Genomic DNA, 15359 nt, shown 5'->3' on the forward strand with positions numbered 1-15359 from the left:
AATTTGTGACACTCCAGAAACGGGCTGTAAGGATTATTTACAGATTAAAATGTATTGAGTCTGTTGTAAGATTTTTCCAAATTAGGTATTCCAGTTATTCAACCAGAATTTAATTAAATGATTAATTGCGGTCTCTTTGCCATATTGTATTGCAAAATCAGAAGATTAGAATATTTCCTCCCAAGTGTTCATGTAAAACTGTCTATGAGTAAATTTGCAAATTACAATTCAGTCAACACTCTCTAATTCAATACATTTTTTGTGTTAACTGTGAATTCTAAGAAGCAAACTTACTCTGTCTTAAATTATGAGAAGTAAAGAAGAGGAGATAATTTAAATACAAAATACATAAACTTTATGTTAAGTTTTTTAAAATTAAAACAGTCAAAAAGTCTTCCAAAACAGTATTGTATTTGAATAATAATAATAAACAATAAATTATACTTGTATTATTATGGCACTGTGTAATACTTTACAACAAAATAATATTTTTTCTCAATTAACTAAAATAATTTTTCTAATAGCAAGTGGTCTCAAACTTTTTGTTTGTGCCTATTCAAGAATGTTCCATTTTAAAGATTACAAATTTCAATATTTAATATTCGTATAAAAATGGATAAATATTATTACACCAAAATACTATTAAATAGGTTGAAGCTTCTATTGTGAAAAGTCTTTCTCTGTAAATTTAAAACTGATCTTGAAAACTAAATCTAGTTGAAATACAATTATTGGGCATGAAAATCTTTCTTTTGAAAATCTTCCAAGTGTTATTTGATTTCTCACCTTATTAGAGAATTCATTCCTTATAAATTGGTACCTAAATTTATCCAAGTATTTCTTCCATACATCTCAAAAAATTACAAAAAATCTAAATCTAATTAATTTTATGGATTCTATTTTTTTATAATACGAAAAAAACCTAATGGATTTGCTTACTTACACAAACTTCCCCACAGTGTAGATTGAAATTTTTAAGTAAACTAAAAAATCAAACATTTAAAATGAATATGTTGAACAAGAACAAGAAGAGATGAATATATGATCTCGATGTCACCTTTACAGAAATGAAGACTGATACAAATTCCAAATATTTAGGTCAATTTGTTCTCAAGATATTGTGCAGACAGACAGACATACAGAAAGATATAATTGAAATTTGTCCAGTCCTTCCAGTGATTGACTTGTAACACTTGACTAGGTGGGAATAGATATGATATTTCTTTTAATTTATAGAAGTTCAAACTGTACAAGATAAAACCTAGCTTCAGTATTATAAGGTATTTTAATCATATAAAACAACAAATATTGTTTAAAAAAATATGATTAATAAAGCATTTTATTCTCTTGATGAGTATGTTCAAATATTGATCCAATTAGTAAGCAATTAAATGTGTATTAGTATTGTATTTTAGTTTTTATATATTAAACCACATGTTACAAATGATTTTTTATTGGCTGAGCGTTATTAAAGCCTAAATTGCTGGAGAGGCTGGAAAAATGTTACTTCTGTCTGACTGTTTATCTGTTTGTTTGTCCATGCAATATCTTGTAAATGAACTGACCTAGATACTTGACATTTGGCATGAATCTTTACTTCTATATAGGCAACACTTAGTTTGATGCTGGTGCATGTGTTTTATTGAACTAATATTGTTACATTGATCTTATGGGTAACCACGATGGCATCAGGAAAGTAGTAGAATAAATAAATTTGTAGAGCAAACTAAACACAACCATATGAGATTTGAACACGTGACATATTAAAACATGTAGCTTATTTGTACAGTAAACATAAAAGTAATAGAGTGGAAAGTCAATGTTAAAAGTCAGTGACAGGATATGATTTGAGCACACTCTTGCAATGTAGCATTCTGCTTACCTCACCAGAACTTTTATTATTATAGCACTGTTATTAAACTTAACTCAAATAACAAAAATGTCAATGTATAGTGTGGCATAACATCTTGAGAAAGATAACATCTGTAAATTTTAAATTTAGCATGAAATTTCATTTCTACCTAGACAAGCGTCAGTTTTATGATGGTGCATGTCCATTGTTCAAGCATGGTATTTGGTTCATTTGGTTGTCACTCAGTAGGCTGACATAATTTGGGGGGATGTAAAAATATATATTCTGTACGATGTCTGTCTGTCGGTCCACAGAACATAAACTATATACTTGAAATTCTCCTTACAATTTCAGTGAAACTTATTACACAACAGATTGTGTGTTATTCTCCTTGTATTGTAGTGTGTATTAACATTATTGATACCACCTTGCACTTTTTTGAATAAAATTTCTTTTTTTTTTAAATATACTGGTATTGATATTGATGTATGAGTATTACAGGTTCTATGTTATCATTTAAGACTTTTTTATACAAAATCAAAATTACAAAGTTTTATTAAGGATAATTTTTACTCTGACAAGGTTGATAAATTTTGTATCATTTTAATACCATAAATGACAATTATACATAATTTAAATGTAATAAAAAGTTATAGATATTTAATAAAAATGTTTTATTTTTAGACTAAAAATGTAGTTCTTTTTAGGTGACTTATTATAAAAATTTGTTGTAATGTCAGTTTTATTGGATGTTTACATATATTAAGCCAAACAATTTGATATAATTTTAGCACTTTTTATGGAAATGGCATGCCAGATCCTGATATTGAGACAAATAAGACTCTAAGATGAGAAATAGAAAATTAACTAAAATTTCTAATGAAAATCTAATTAGGATATTTACTAAAACAAAAAAATTTAATACAACTACCAGATATATAGTGATCGTAATAATGTCACTGCAGCTGCTGGTAATTCAGCTGCAAGCTATCCCTTTCCTATTGTAAATTTATAATACTTTCCATATCTTTTACTTCTGTTTCATGTTTGGGCCATATGAAATAAGTTATTCAAATACAGCTCCAAGTTTTAGAATTGTTGAGGTATCAATGAAGTTATTTCTATACCTAGTTTTATAATTGTGCTAAATGTCACTTAGTGATTTGTATTTTTTTAAATTTGTTATGTGAAGAAACAATGTTTTTATAAATAATTGCCTAATACATAGCACTGGGAATTTTGAGAGTAATAACAACAACAATGAATATCTGTAATATTGTTATTATTGTTCTCTGGGTTACAAGAGTTTCAAGGATAGTGGAGGAAGCGTCACCCTAAAAATGTCATAACAAACTAAAATGATTTGGTATTTGTTATTTACTTAGTTTCCTTTATACATTTCAGACTATGAAAGTTGTCAGAATGTCACAATCTTACATCCTAATACAGACATCGTACAAATTTGCAAAATGTTACTAAAAGTCCTACAACACGTTATAAATTTATAAACTAGGCCATTACTCTATCCTTGAGCCAATTTGACAGCACGAACTACACTTTAGAATAGTAACGAGTCCTAGACACAAACATTGATTTACCAGTTATTTATTTGTTTAGTTTTATAACATTTGTTAAATTTAAAAACTGATTGTATGGGCTAAATCTTACAGGAACTGAAGGAGCTTTTCAAATAGTGTCCTACCTATATAACATGGTTCAGTTTCATAATTAGTGTGATTAAGAAAATATGTTTCTATGCCGAGTACTATAATTATGTTGCATAATATTTGATTATAACAGTCTACTGTCAAGATTATAAAGAATGGTTTTGGGTTTGATGTGCTTAATATCAAAACCTGCCAAATCTCCTAACTTAATGACAAATCAGAAAAACTGTCACAAACATAGCCTTGTCCATAAAATATAATTCTTGTACAAATGTTTTTAGAATGTTTCCCTATTGATTATAGTAGACAAAACATAAAAGTAAGTAGACAGTAATCTTTTGAGTTATTAAGAAAAATTACTGTACAAAATTCTGATTTGATGGATTTTTATAGCAACTTCAGGATTCAGCATAGTTTTAAAACTTATATTTTACTTAGAAACTTTTACTTTTACTGTTTGAAAGACGTTTTAAACACTGTCTATCTAGCTTTAAATAAGATATTAAAATTATACACAACTTAGTTTTTTGAAAATTAGATTTGGAGGGTTTTGATACTAGGTGCTCATATAGATATTGATGGAACAGTATGAAGTATGTTTAACAAAAAAGCATTTATAGTTGTAATGTGTGCATAGGATAATAACAATTTCATAGAAGTCTTTTTTATTTTATAAAGTTTACATTTTTTAGTCATGAAAAGTGAACTGATAATTTGGAAGAGATGTCATTTTTATGTGTTCCATCCAGTTCAGAAGATAATACACTTTAACACACAGAAATTTAGCATCATTAACTTTCTTTAGTTCATTATCATCCAAAAATATAGTCATGGAATTGTCAGAGAGTTGTTTGGTTTTGTTTTCAACTTAAAATGAAAAAATTTAACCTTTGAAAGATTTATTATAATAGTTTTGGAAGTAGCTAAAAATATAGATAAATTTACTCAAATCTTCCCACAGATTTAAGATTGACCACCGGAATCAACATGAGATAGACAGATGATTGCTTGATATCGGGCAGGATGCTTCAGTTTACATGCAATAGATGATGATATCTTCACAAACTAGAGGCTACTTAGTGTCTATAGTTCTTTATTACTATTTTATTAATGTAGCTTACATAAATAGTCAAAATAAAGCACAAAAATTGCAATATTAAATTATATTATCATCAATCTTTTGAAAATTACAAGTTTTTGTTTAGTTGCAGGGATATTATATTTTTATGTATGTCTACATATGTTATATGTGTTTGTAGATGTGTGTTTACATATTAACATGTAAATCTTAATGTACATCTTATTGATTAATTCTAGTCTTCAGAGACTTATTTATTAGCTACTGAATAACATTTACAAATAATATAGTTTTAAATTAGTTAAACAGAAATCTGATTATTTGTTGTTTTATAAATAGATGGTTTTAAAGCATGACTTATCATGAATTTCTGACCATTTGACTCTTCCTCACGCACATACCTGATATAGTCTATGTGAGGATGTAATATTTCGTTTTATATCATTATATTAATTATGTAACCACTATAATTTCTTTACATAGAATTATCGTCCATCATAAAGATCAACTATAGATAGGGAACGTTAACTCTAAATAACCACAACTAAATGAAATTAAAAATATCTTTATTTGAGGTAGAATTAGGGATGTTGAAATGATGTCCAAAAAACCACAATATATGTGGTTGAAATTCTAACTCTAATTTGTATTCTTATGTATAAGCTCTGAATGTTTTTGTAGGACATTATTAATTACTATGTAAACGTTTGATATTTAAACCATGTTTATCCTTGTTATTAATACAAGATTTTAAATTATTATTATGATCATTATGGACAGTGCTTTGAACCAACCTAATCCATTTAAACCTACAATTGGGATTCTTAACGGTATTTTGATTGTACTGAAAAACGTTAATCAACATTTGGTTGAATACCAAAACTATTTGATGTAAAATCTGTTACAACTTGTTATCTAAATGATAAATATTCATGTGATTTGCATGGAATAATAGTGCCGGTAATTAGAATTTGAAAAAAACTAGTAAAACTATGGAAAAAATAAATTAAATTATGCATAAAATAACAAATTCGTCACCTACCTAAAACTTTATTTATCATCTCATAAATAATACTTTTAGTCACATTTATCATGAAATATTTTATATACTAAATTTTTATTGGTTAATAAAAAAAATAGCTAATTATAAATTCAAATCTGAAATAGAATAAGAAAAATATTTCATTATATTTATATCATTTATTTATTTAAATATTAGTCCATTTTATTGTACAAAGAATTGTGTAATAAAAGTGTAGACAAGATTGTTTCTTTCAGTTTTGAGAATGATAATCTGACCATACTAAAATATACTGAGGTCGTAGTTATAGCTAAAAGGATCAAATAATATCCTATTACTTGAATAAGCAAAGATTATAAAACACTGAGGTATTAATACAAATTTCTTGAGGTAATATAAATAATGAATTTACAATATTCTTTGCTTTTCCAGCATGTTGGGGAAATGTATGTGCATCTCTCAACCCTTAAATTAATCCAAGCATATTTTACGATGGTGTAAGCTGGATATCCTTCTAGAGATACCAGATTTTCTGAGTGGAGTACTAAGGGATAGAACTGAGAAAATATCATTAAAAATCAGGTTATAAAGCAAAAACATGTATAAAGTACCAAAATTGCATTGTATTGTAACACACAAGTCACTGAACATGAATTACAAAAATAATGCTAAAAAGTAATTATTCTTAGAATATTACACAATGTAAATACAGCTCATCTAATCGTACTATTAATATTAAAAATGATTTAAAGAGATTACATAATTATCATTTACTTTAATATTGCCAAATATAACATAAAATTAAAAACTAAGTACTAGAATAATTAATTATTATATGAAAAATTAATAAATTCGTTAAGTACTCATGGTAGAGTTGGAAAGTATTGTGGATACTGGCTGCATAAAGTTTGATTTTTTCATAAGACAAAAGTATCTATAATTTAACTAACATAAATGAAAAAAGTATTGATAATTTGTATTGATAAAGCATTGTCAATAAAACTTTCTGCAAAAAACAAAACTGGAGCAGAATCAAGGTGAGCATTCGTTTGCCAGATCTCTCAAAGTTCTGTACGGGGTTCAAATTGCATGTTAATACCGGTTTTGGATTTTAGGACGATGTTGAACCACGATGTGATTGGGATCTCTGAGGGGAGAAGACGGAACTTCCTTAGCACGAGTGACAACACACATTTTATTTCCAACATTGCATACTTCTGACCTGTTAAACAGAGGAAAATAGTTTTTAATGTGTTACTTTTATACACATACCTATCAAAATGTTCAACCAGAACGTAATAAAATTTTAATTAAGCACTGAATCAAAATTTGATAATTTAAAATAAAATTCAGATTCAGTTTCAATCTATTTCTGGTCAGATTTGGACAATACTGTGCGAGGACTTGGAGGGCAGAAATACCTGATACAATCCTGTCTATGATCATCCCAGTTTAGTCCTCTATCTAGATACATTCCAAGAAACTTCGTTATTTCCATTATGCTCCGGGAAGTTAGAGCTCATACACAAACACTGAGGTCTAGTTTCAAAATCTAGTTTTCTCAATGTGAATTTCACCAAATAAAAAAAAGTTGTTTTTATGTTGATATTAGAACAAAGTTTAAAGCAAATTTTTGCATTGTTCAATTCAGAAAATATGAATAGTTTCCAGTCTTAAAAGGTCTTGACTTATATGCAGTCTGCATACTGAACCACCTATTCATTAGTGATTGATAAGTTCAAATAATTTACATAAATAAAAAGAGAAAAAGGGTCTAAGCATAAATCCCAGTGAGACTCCATTAGTGCTCTTTGCTTATAAGGAGAATAATGTGCTCCACACAATTTCTTGGTCAAGATATGAACCGAGACATTTTAGAGGCAGACCCCCTACACCTCAACCCTATATAAAAACATGTGCAGAAGTGTTTGTTTCATTATGTACATAGTCAAAAGCTTTGGAGAAATCAAGAAATAAGCTAAGCACATTTTCACATCTTTGCAGTTCATTGAAAACGTGTTTTATAATGTTTGTTACAGCACCTTATGTATATTTATTTTTCTCTAAAACGGAATTGGGTAGGACTGAAAATTTTTAAACTATTCAGGAAATTGGTTATGCTGATTAAGAAATATTTTTTCAAAATGTTTACCCAATACCAGCAGAATGTTCATTGAGCAGTAGATGTTGATTTTCAAGAAGTCAACTATTATTATACTTACCAATACAGTTTCTTGGGCCGGCACTGAACGGTACGAAGAGATACGGGTGAGATGACTTCGTGTCGAACCGTTCCGGATCAAACTTATACGGGTCGGGATAAAATTCTGGGTCATGATTCATAGACTCTATCAGTAACATAACTGACGTATTCTTGGGAACTGTGTAGCCACCTGCAAAATATACATAGCATTTTTTCCAAGCAATTAAAATTCAATGAATGTCGTCAGAGATGATACACATCATTCCTCAGTAATTCTATTTGTCCATATAAGAGAACTAACCACTCGTACTCCTTGGTTAGGGTCACAAACTAATCTGTGGATTTTTGGACAAACTAATCTTAGCAATTTTATGTCAAAATTTTACAACAAACAGAAAAGTATGAAATTTTAATTACCATACTTTTTAGCGCATAATGGGAGAAGGCTGCTGACACATATTAGTAGGATATTTAATCAGTTATTTCATTGAAGCACCAATTTTATCTTATAAGGTGAAATGAAAAAACAGGATTTAAAATTAAACTTTTAATGATAGTACAATCAAACTTGAATTTGAAAATTATTATTATGATAGAAAACATACATTTACTCCTTTCTACAAAGTTTTAGATCTGTAAAAGATTTATTTTTCATATCCCACACATGTCCTTGTAATCCCCTTATCCTGCCAACCAGTCAAACATAATTTCTGATTGTTTTCTGAAATGTTATGGTGAATGTTATTAATTATACGTTCATTTAAAAATCCAAAAGATACTGAAGAAAATAAAAATAAATCTGGAATATATGAAATACAATAACTACAAAAAAATATACGAGAAAAAATGCATACTAGATTTAAAGAACATTTCTCTCACATCACATTATTAAACCGAGAAGACAAATCTGCAGTTACAAACCATTTTATAAATAGATACTGGACGCAGTATCTCTAAAGAAATTTTAAAATGATTAAAACTTGTTACGACATCTAGATATTGAAATGCTCCATACAATATTATGTTGATAGCAATTGCGTAGAAATTTGTGTTACTAATGTAATATTATTCATCATTAGAATGTTCCTGTTTTATTCTGTTGTCTGCCGTAATACTATGCAAGAAGTAATTCTATGACAACCATACATCGCACAAGTACTCCTGGTGTTTACTACTAGATGTCAGCACTTCCTTAGTCCTTTGTCATGAGTGTTTGCTCCTTGGTGATTTCCCTGCAGTCGCACAGTGCAGACAGCTAACGCGTGTTGTAGCATGTCATCCATTCTGGAGTATTTTATGGATTTCTTTCTGTTGTTTATTGTACCATGGAAATATCCGATGCACAGACGATTGGATTCATTTGTGTGATTATGACATGGACATGGATAGTGAAAATGACTTAGTGGCACTATATAAAAAATACAATTTAAAAGAGACACTAACAATAACCTGTCTTTGTAAAAAAACAGCAAAACAATTCAGTCTACAACGTAATTTTAGGTACCTAAAAAAACTGTTAACGGGTTAATGTTTGTTTGAAATTATTATTCCTTGAAGAGACAAATATATGTAAAAATCAACTGGCAAATGATTTTATTTTAGAGATTATTTCTGCTCCCTTGATTCCTGTCCCATAGTGATAGAATCAGATTAAGTACAATATTCTATTATCCACAATTATTCTGTTTGACACTACATTTCTGGTATTACCAGTATAAATCTTTCAGCACAGCTGATCAAGTGAAGTGAGTGGTTGAACTTGTACTTCATATAGCAATTTATATGTATTCAGCACAGTTTTATAATTAATGATGTTAAAATATTGCCAAAGTTATGAATTAAGAAATTATAAAACCAAGTAAAATTTAGAATAATTTATCATTTTCAAATAATCCAATTATACAAGGAACCACCAGAGAGTGCAGTTGGCGGCGACCAATAGAATGGACTGGCCTGCGCGACGTTGCCACACAACTGCCGCTGCCGCCCGGTACGGCTGGCGCATTGTGACTGATAAACCGCTGCGCTGTCACAACTAACACTGATACTGAACATTTAAAACTTATCAGTATAATTGAAAAAAATATTTAAAATGCGTTGACAGTTTGCTATATTATATTTAAATTACTTGTATAGTTTATTAATGTTATTACAAACTAACCATCGATTAAAACAAACAAATCGTCGCGTCAGTTAGTCAGAGTAAAGTACTTGCTTATTTCCATACGATACAACAATCTTTTCAGTGATTTTAAACAATTACTAAACACACACAAAATTAATATACATGTTGCTTATATTGGACACTGCATGACGTGTTGCTTGATTGAAAATAAGTAAAAAAATATAACAATATAATCAATTTTAAAATTATCGAACAATTATATTTTTAAATTATGAAATAATCATATGTTCCACTAAATAACTTTTAGGGCCTACTATTTTAAAATTAAATACGTTAAAAAGCATGATTGACTTAATAATATTCTTATCTTTGCACTTGTATATTATTTATTCTCAGGCGGCAATATCGTAGCCAAAACCTCGGAGTCTTCTTCATTTTCACTTTCTGCCTCACTGCTACTCGTGTCAGAATTGTCTGCTAAGTTTATAATTATTTGCTCTACAACACTTGTGCGGATACATTCCTTTTCAAAATCAGCTTGCTGCAAGGCTTCTGCGTGCTGAACTCTTCATTGCCAGTCTTCTTTAGTCACTTTGTCCAGAGCATCATGAACAAGTTTCTCAACGTCGGTTATTTTAAATGTCTTATTATTACGTGCTACCTCTCCCTTCACTTGAGCCCATACCATTTCAAAGGGATTGTACTGGCAGTGATAAGGAGGGAGCCTGACAACTGTATGTCCCATTTCATTGGCTAATACGTCGAGTTCATAAGTTTTTTTGATGGGTTTTATATGGGAGAACCCTCATTATAAGTTCTGGTTTCGTTTCTTTCATACAGTATTGTATGTTTTTCGAGACAGCCAATTTTGAATCTCTTCCTTTCTCCACGATGAATTTGGAATTTTCTCGGCGAGTACTGAGTGGTATGGAGCATTGTCCATAACGATGATCGAGCCTTCTTCCAAAATGCATAGCAATTTTTTAAACCATTTTCTAAACGATTCAGCGTTCATTTCATCGTGATAGTCCGAACTGGATGATGTCTTAGACCGAAAAACCCACTTACATTCTTTCAAAAACCCATCCTTTGCCGAACCGACATGACAAATTATTAATCTTCTACCTTTGCCGAGAGGAACCTTTAGTCCACCAGACTCAGTCGTATCCTGCCATATGTATTTTCGAGTATGGTTTTCATTAACCCATGTTTCATCGAGGTAATATATGGGCCTACAATCACCAGATTATCTAAGCTCTTGCATAGATCTCAAAAATTTTAAACGAGCCGCTACAATATCATTTCGTTCCAATAAAAACTTTCTACCATCATTGGTTTTCTTATACCTGAAACCAACATGCCTTAATAATCTATTTGTTGAAGTTACCGATCCGTTGTAATCAAGTTTTTGTTTGAGATCCTGCGTGATTCTTTTTGATGTGGGAAATTCCCCTCTGTCGTAGTACGAAAGGACAGTTCGTCTCAAAACATCTTTTTCAAAGTCATCAAAGCCTGTTATTTTTGATTTTCGACTTCTTTGTTTTCCTGGCGTTGAAAACTTAATTTCTGATGATGAAGGTCCATCTTCTTCATACAGCTTAGCTTCTTTACTTATTTTGTTAACGGTTCTTTCACTTACACCGCAGGCCTCAGCACACAGTTTACCACTTTGCTTAAAGTTTAGAGTTTCTCGGAAATTTGTCAACGACAGTTTTTTGAAAAAGTTGTAAACGTTGTAAATAATACGTCGTTCTCCACTACGTAGGGTTTTTCCACTACCGCTCTTACTCCCGGATGGCTGTGCACTTGAACAAACATCACCACACTCCATTTTGTCCAAATAAGGAATCACAATAACTAGTATATTACAATAATGACACTACACAGAAAATAATCGGTACACTTATAATAGCTACCAATAAACAACACTTAAAAACACGAAAACGTTAATCAACAGTAAAATTCAGCACAAAATCATATACACATACTGGAATTGAAGAGAATGCAGTATTTTCAACCGCCACTGATTAAGCGACAATAGGCACTGACTGACGGTCAGAGACCGGAAGGAGGGAGGGGCTGTTTCTTGGAAACAGTATGACTCATCCGTCTGGTATTGCCACCACTGCTGGCTGGTGCGGCTTTTGTTTACAGGTATTTCACCCGTTTCCTCCACATTTTCACTCGTCTAACATCATCTATTATGTACTGTGTTCAAATTTCATTGGATGTTATAAAAAAACCGTTACTTTAGAATTTTATAAGAAAGTACATTCATATTATAAAAATACTTGTGCTGTATGATTTTTCAACTATGGCCAGTTTAAATATTTAAATCACCCAAGTGTGAAAACAATTTTACATAACACAGATTCAAGACTATTAATAGCCAGGTAGGAAAAATGCTTTCAAATGGTTATACATTTATGAGAACCGAAGTGCGTAACAAAACCGTTGCGGCAACAATTCCCACCGTTATATACTGAATAAGTATATTTATGGAAAAGAACATATATTTCAGATGTATTTGATAACTTTCTTGCCAAATTGAAAATCCATTTAGCATAACATGATTATACTATGCAAACATGTAATGCCTTATTATATATAAGTGATAATGGTATTATCTAACTGTTAAATACGGGAAATTAACGTTTTTGCGGTATTTTTATGTTTTCTTTTTAATTTATATTTCGGCTAAAGATATTAATCCTACGATCTTCGTATATGAGTAATATAATTCAATAATTTATTTCAATCCATTTAACTAAACATGGAAATAAGCTACAGAGATGCACTTTTTTTTAATGACCGTAAAATTACATTTTGTAATACGTAGTTAATTAATTCAAGACAGCTCTAACATTTCTTTAGAGCGTTACGATTAAGTATTTTAAGAACGCTGGACTCGCGCGGCTTGTGGTTACAGCGGGGAACAAGTTTGGCAACGTCGCTCAGTTCTCGTTGGCCGCTCCAAGGTCACGGGCAAAATAGGCTCCTCCCTCAACTGCACTCTCTTGTGGTTTTTTGTATAGATTGAAAATTTGTACTAGATCTTCCATGATATGTTACTAATTTGAAAACAGCCTCAACAAGTACCAGTTGCTCATTGGTACAAATTTGCATTAACTTTTTATATCACCCTAGTATAAAACAATTACTTACTTTTGAGGTTCAAGTCCTGGTTTGTGTATCGAGCTATGAACTGCACAGTCGGATAAAGCCTTAACGTTTCTTTGATCACCTTCTCGAGATATTTCATTTCTTGAAAGTCCTGGTAAGTGGATTCTCTGTCACTGCCTCCATATATCTGATTCAATTCCTCAACGACTTTATCCTGAAACAATTATACAACAGGTAACAAAAAGTTTGCAGGAGAAAAAAGAAATTGGTAGGGTTTGCATCTAAGCTTACGTTTGAGCTTATGTCTGAGCATTGTGTAATTGTTTCCAGTTCAGTGCAGTCAGTTGTGTCATCCGGTTGTATGTGTCACTAACAGTAAGCCTCTTTTTGAAAGCAGTTTCACTTAATAATCAATGGCGGATTTAAGCTGCCATGCTAACTGTGATTGCATTGCAATTTTTCTCAACCGTATATATAGCATGCCAGTTAGTTATCTGTTCCTGGCAGTTGGGTCCACCATTTTTCCTATCCATTAGAAATAATTCTGGCTATTAGCCCGAACTTGTAAATCTGGGTTTTCATATCAAACCTATCCCAGGATACTGGTTTTATACAAATATTTATATAACTCCTTGAATACATTATTTCTTTTTTTGTTTTCAAAGAGTGACATGTAAAGACAGGGTGTTAATAATGTAGAAGACAACCAAGAGCATTCACTTGACTCATATATATATATATATATATATATATATATATATATATATATATATATATATATATATATATATCAATAGAACATACAATAGGTATAGCACCAACTATCTTGTCACTACTTTGGTCAACCCTGTTGATGTGAAGGAGGGGCACATCACTATAAATTAAATTAAATATTTCTTTATTTGAGGCAAAATTACGACCTCATGGCCCTTTCTTATATTTAACCTCATATAGAAACTAGAACAAAATATTTTTATTTTTAAATAATAATAAAACTAAATATTGTATTGTAAACATTTTCAATATGAACAACAAAAACTACAACTTTATTTAAGAATATAAAATAAAAAAATGTATAACGATAAAAAGGTATATAAACATATTTATAAAAACACAAAATAATAACATGTACTTGTATATTATGAATATAAGAAACACACTCTACTCATGCCAGTGCAACCGCAGTGAAGAGACCTATGTCGACCCCGCCCCAACCATCCGCCCTTGATAGTGCTCTCTCAGCGACACTATGAACACTTGGAGGACAACTCTCCAAGGATGCTATACTACGAGGAAGGGAATTCCACAGACGACATGCCGTTACTACAAAAGTCTTGTCATTTTAAGCAGTTCTGTGCACGGCGTGCGGAGCACAGACAAACCAGAGCGAGTTCTATCCACACCATTTGAGACACAAATTGGAAATCGTTTAAGAAATAATTTGGAAAGCCAGAATTTAAAATTGAATGGACCAATGTTAAGATCTATTGATCTGAGGTCATTCAACTTCAAAATCTTTGAATAAATATATAATAGGGAGTTATATGCTCATCTCTCCTGAGATCAAATGCATATCTCATACAATAATTTTGGGTTCTCTGGAGTTTTTCACCTAAAGCCACAGTCATGTCATGTCGTTCATCACACTGTTACAGTAAGAAAAATGAGGCAGTATGATTACTTTAACCAACAACAGTTTTATGTGAAGTGGCTTTTAGATTTAAGTGCAATAAAGATTCATAAAGTTTCTTTACAAACAGAACAAAACACAAATGATGTGGAGCCAAAAATTTGCTAAGACAATAACTTGAGGGTAAAGTTGAATTTTGTTTTATAAAGAATACATATGATCATACTCAGAAACACCTTCTCAGACAACAATTTTAATTGAACTCACCACAAGACGTGTTATGCTCTCATTTAAAATCAGAGGAATAACAAAATTGTTAACAAATATAGTATTATTTTAAACTACAAACATATTCTTTTCCTATTACATGAATAATTTATATTTTCCTCCATAGATCTCCCTTTTCAGAAAGTATTGGATTTAAATAATATTAATGCAAAATTTGATATTAACCCTTTGAGTGCCAACGTCCGATTTTACCGAACGTTCGGGAAAAAGTCACTAAAAATTTACTACGCCCACTAGAAAAATACCTGGCACTTTTCAGTATACCCAGTCAATAAATACTTGGCAATCAAAGGGTTATAATAGGTGTTTGTAGAAAATTCATATATGGTTGGTTCACTAAGATATCTTTCTATATAAATCTTTTTTTTGTAA

The 15359-nt window shown here is 30.6% G+C and overlaps 1 protein-coding gene across 1 annotated transcript in view; it reads right to left on the reverse strand.

The window, feature by feature from the left end:
• Positions 1-6221: 6221 nt before the first annotated feature.
• The window catches only part of LOC124373815 (cytochrome P450 4C1-like), a gene marked incomplete at its 5' end in the record, with an annotated part of 31820 nt that continues 22682 nt past the window's right edge, over positions 6222-15359 (reverse strand). The window contains 3 exon segments of the mRNA XM_046832150.1: positions 6222-6840; positions 7841-8011; positions 13112-13283. Of these exon segments, the coding sequence (XP_046688106.1) occupies positions 6680-6840; positions 7841-8011; positions 13112-13283 (504 nt within the window).

The sequence above is a fragment of the Homalodisca vitripennis genome, unplaced genomic scaffold (assembly GCF_021130785.1).
Source record: "Homalodisca vitripennis isolate AUS2020 unplaced genomic scaffold, UT_GWSS_2.1 ScUCBcl_6462;HRSCAF=13684, whole genome shotgun sequence".
Taxonomy (NCBI): domain Eukaryota; kingdom Metazoa; phylum Arthropoda; class Insecta; order Hemiptera; family Cicadellidae; genus Homalodisca; species Homalodisca vitripennis.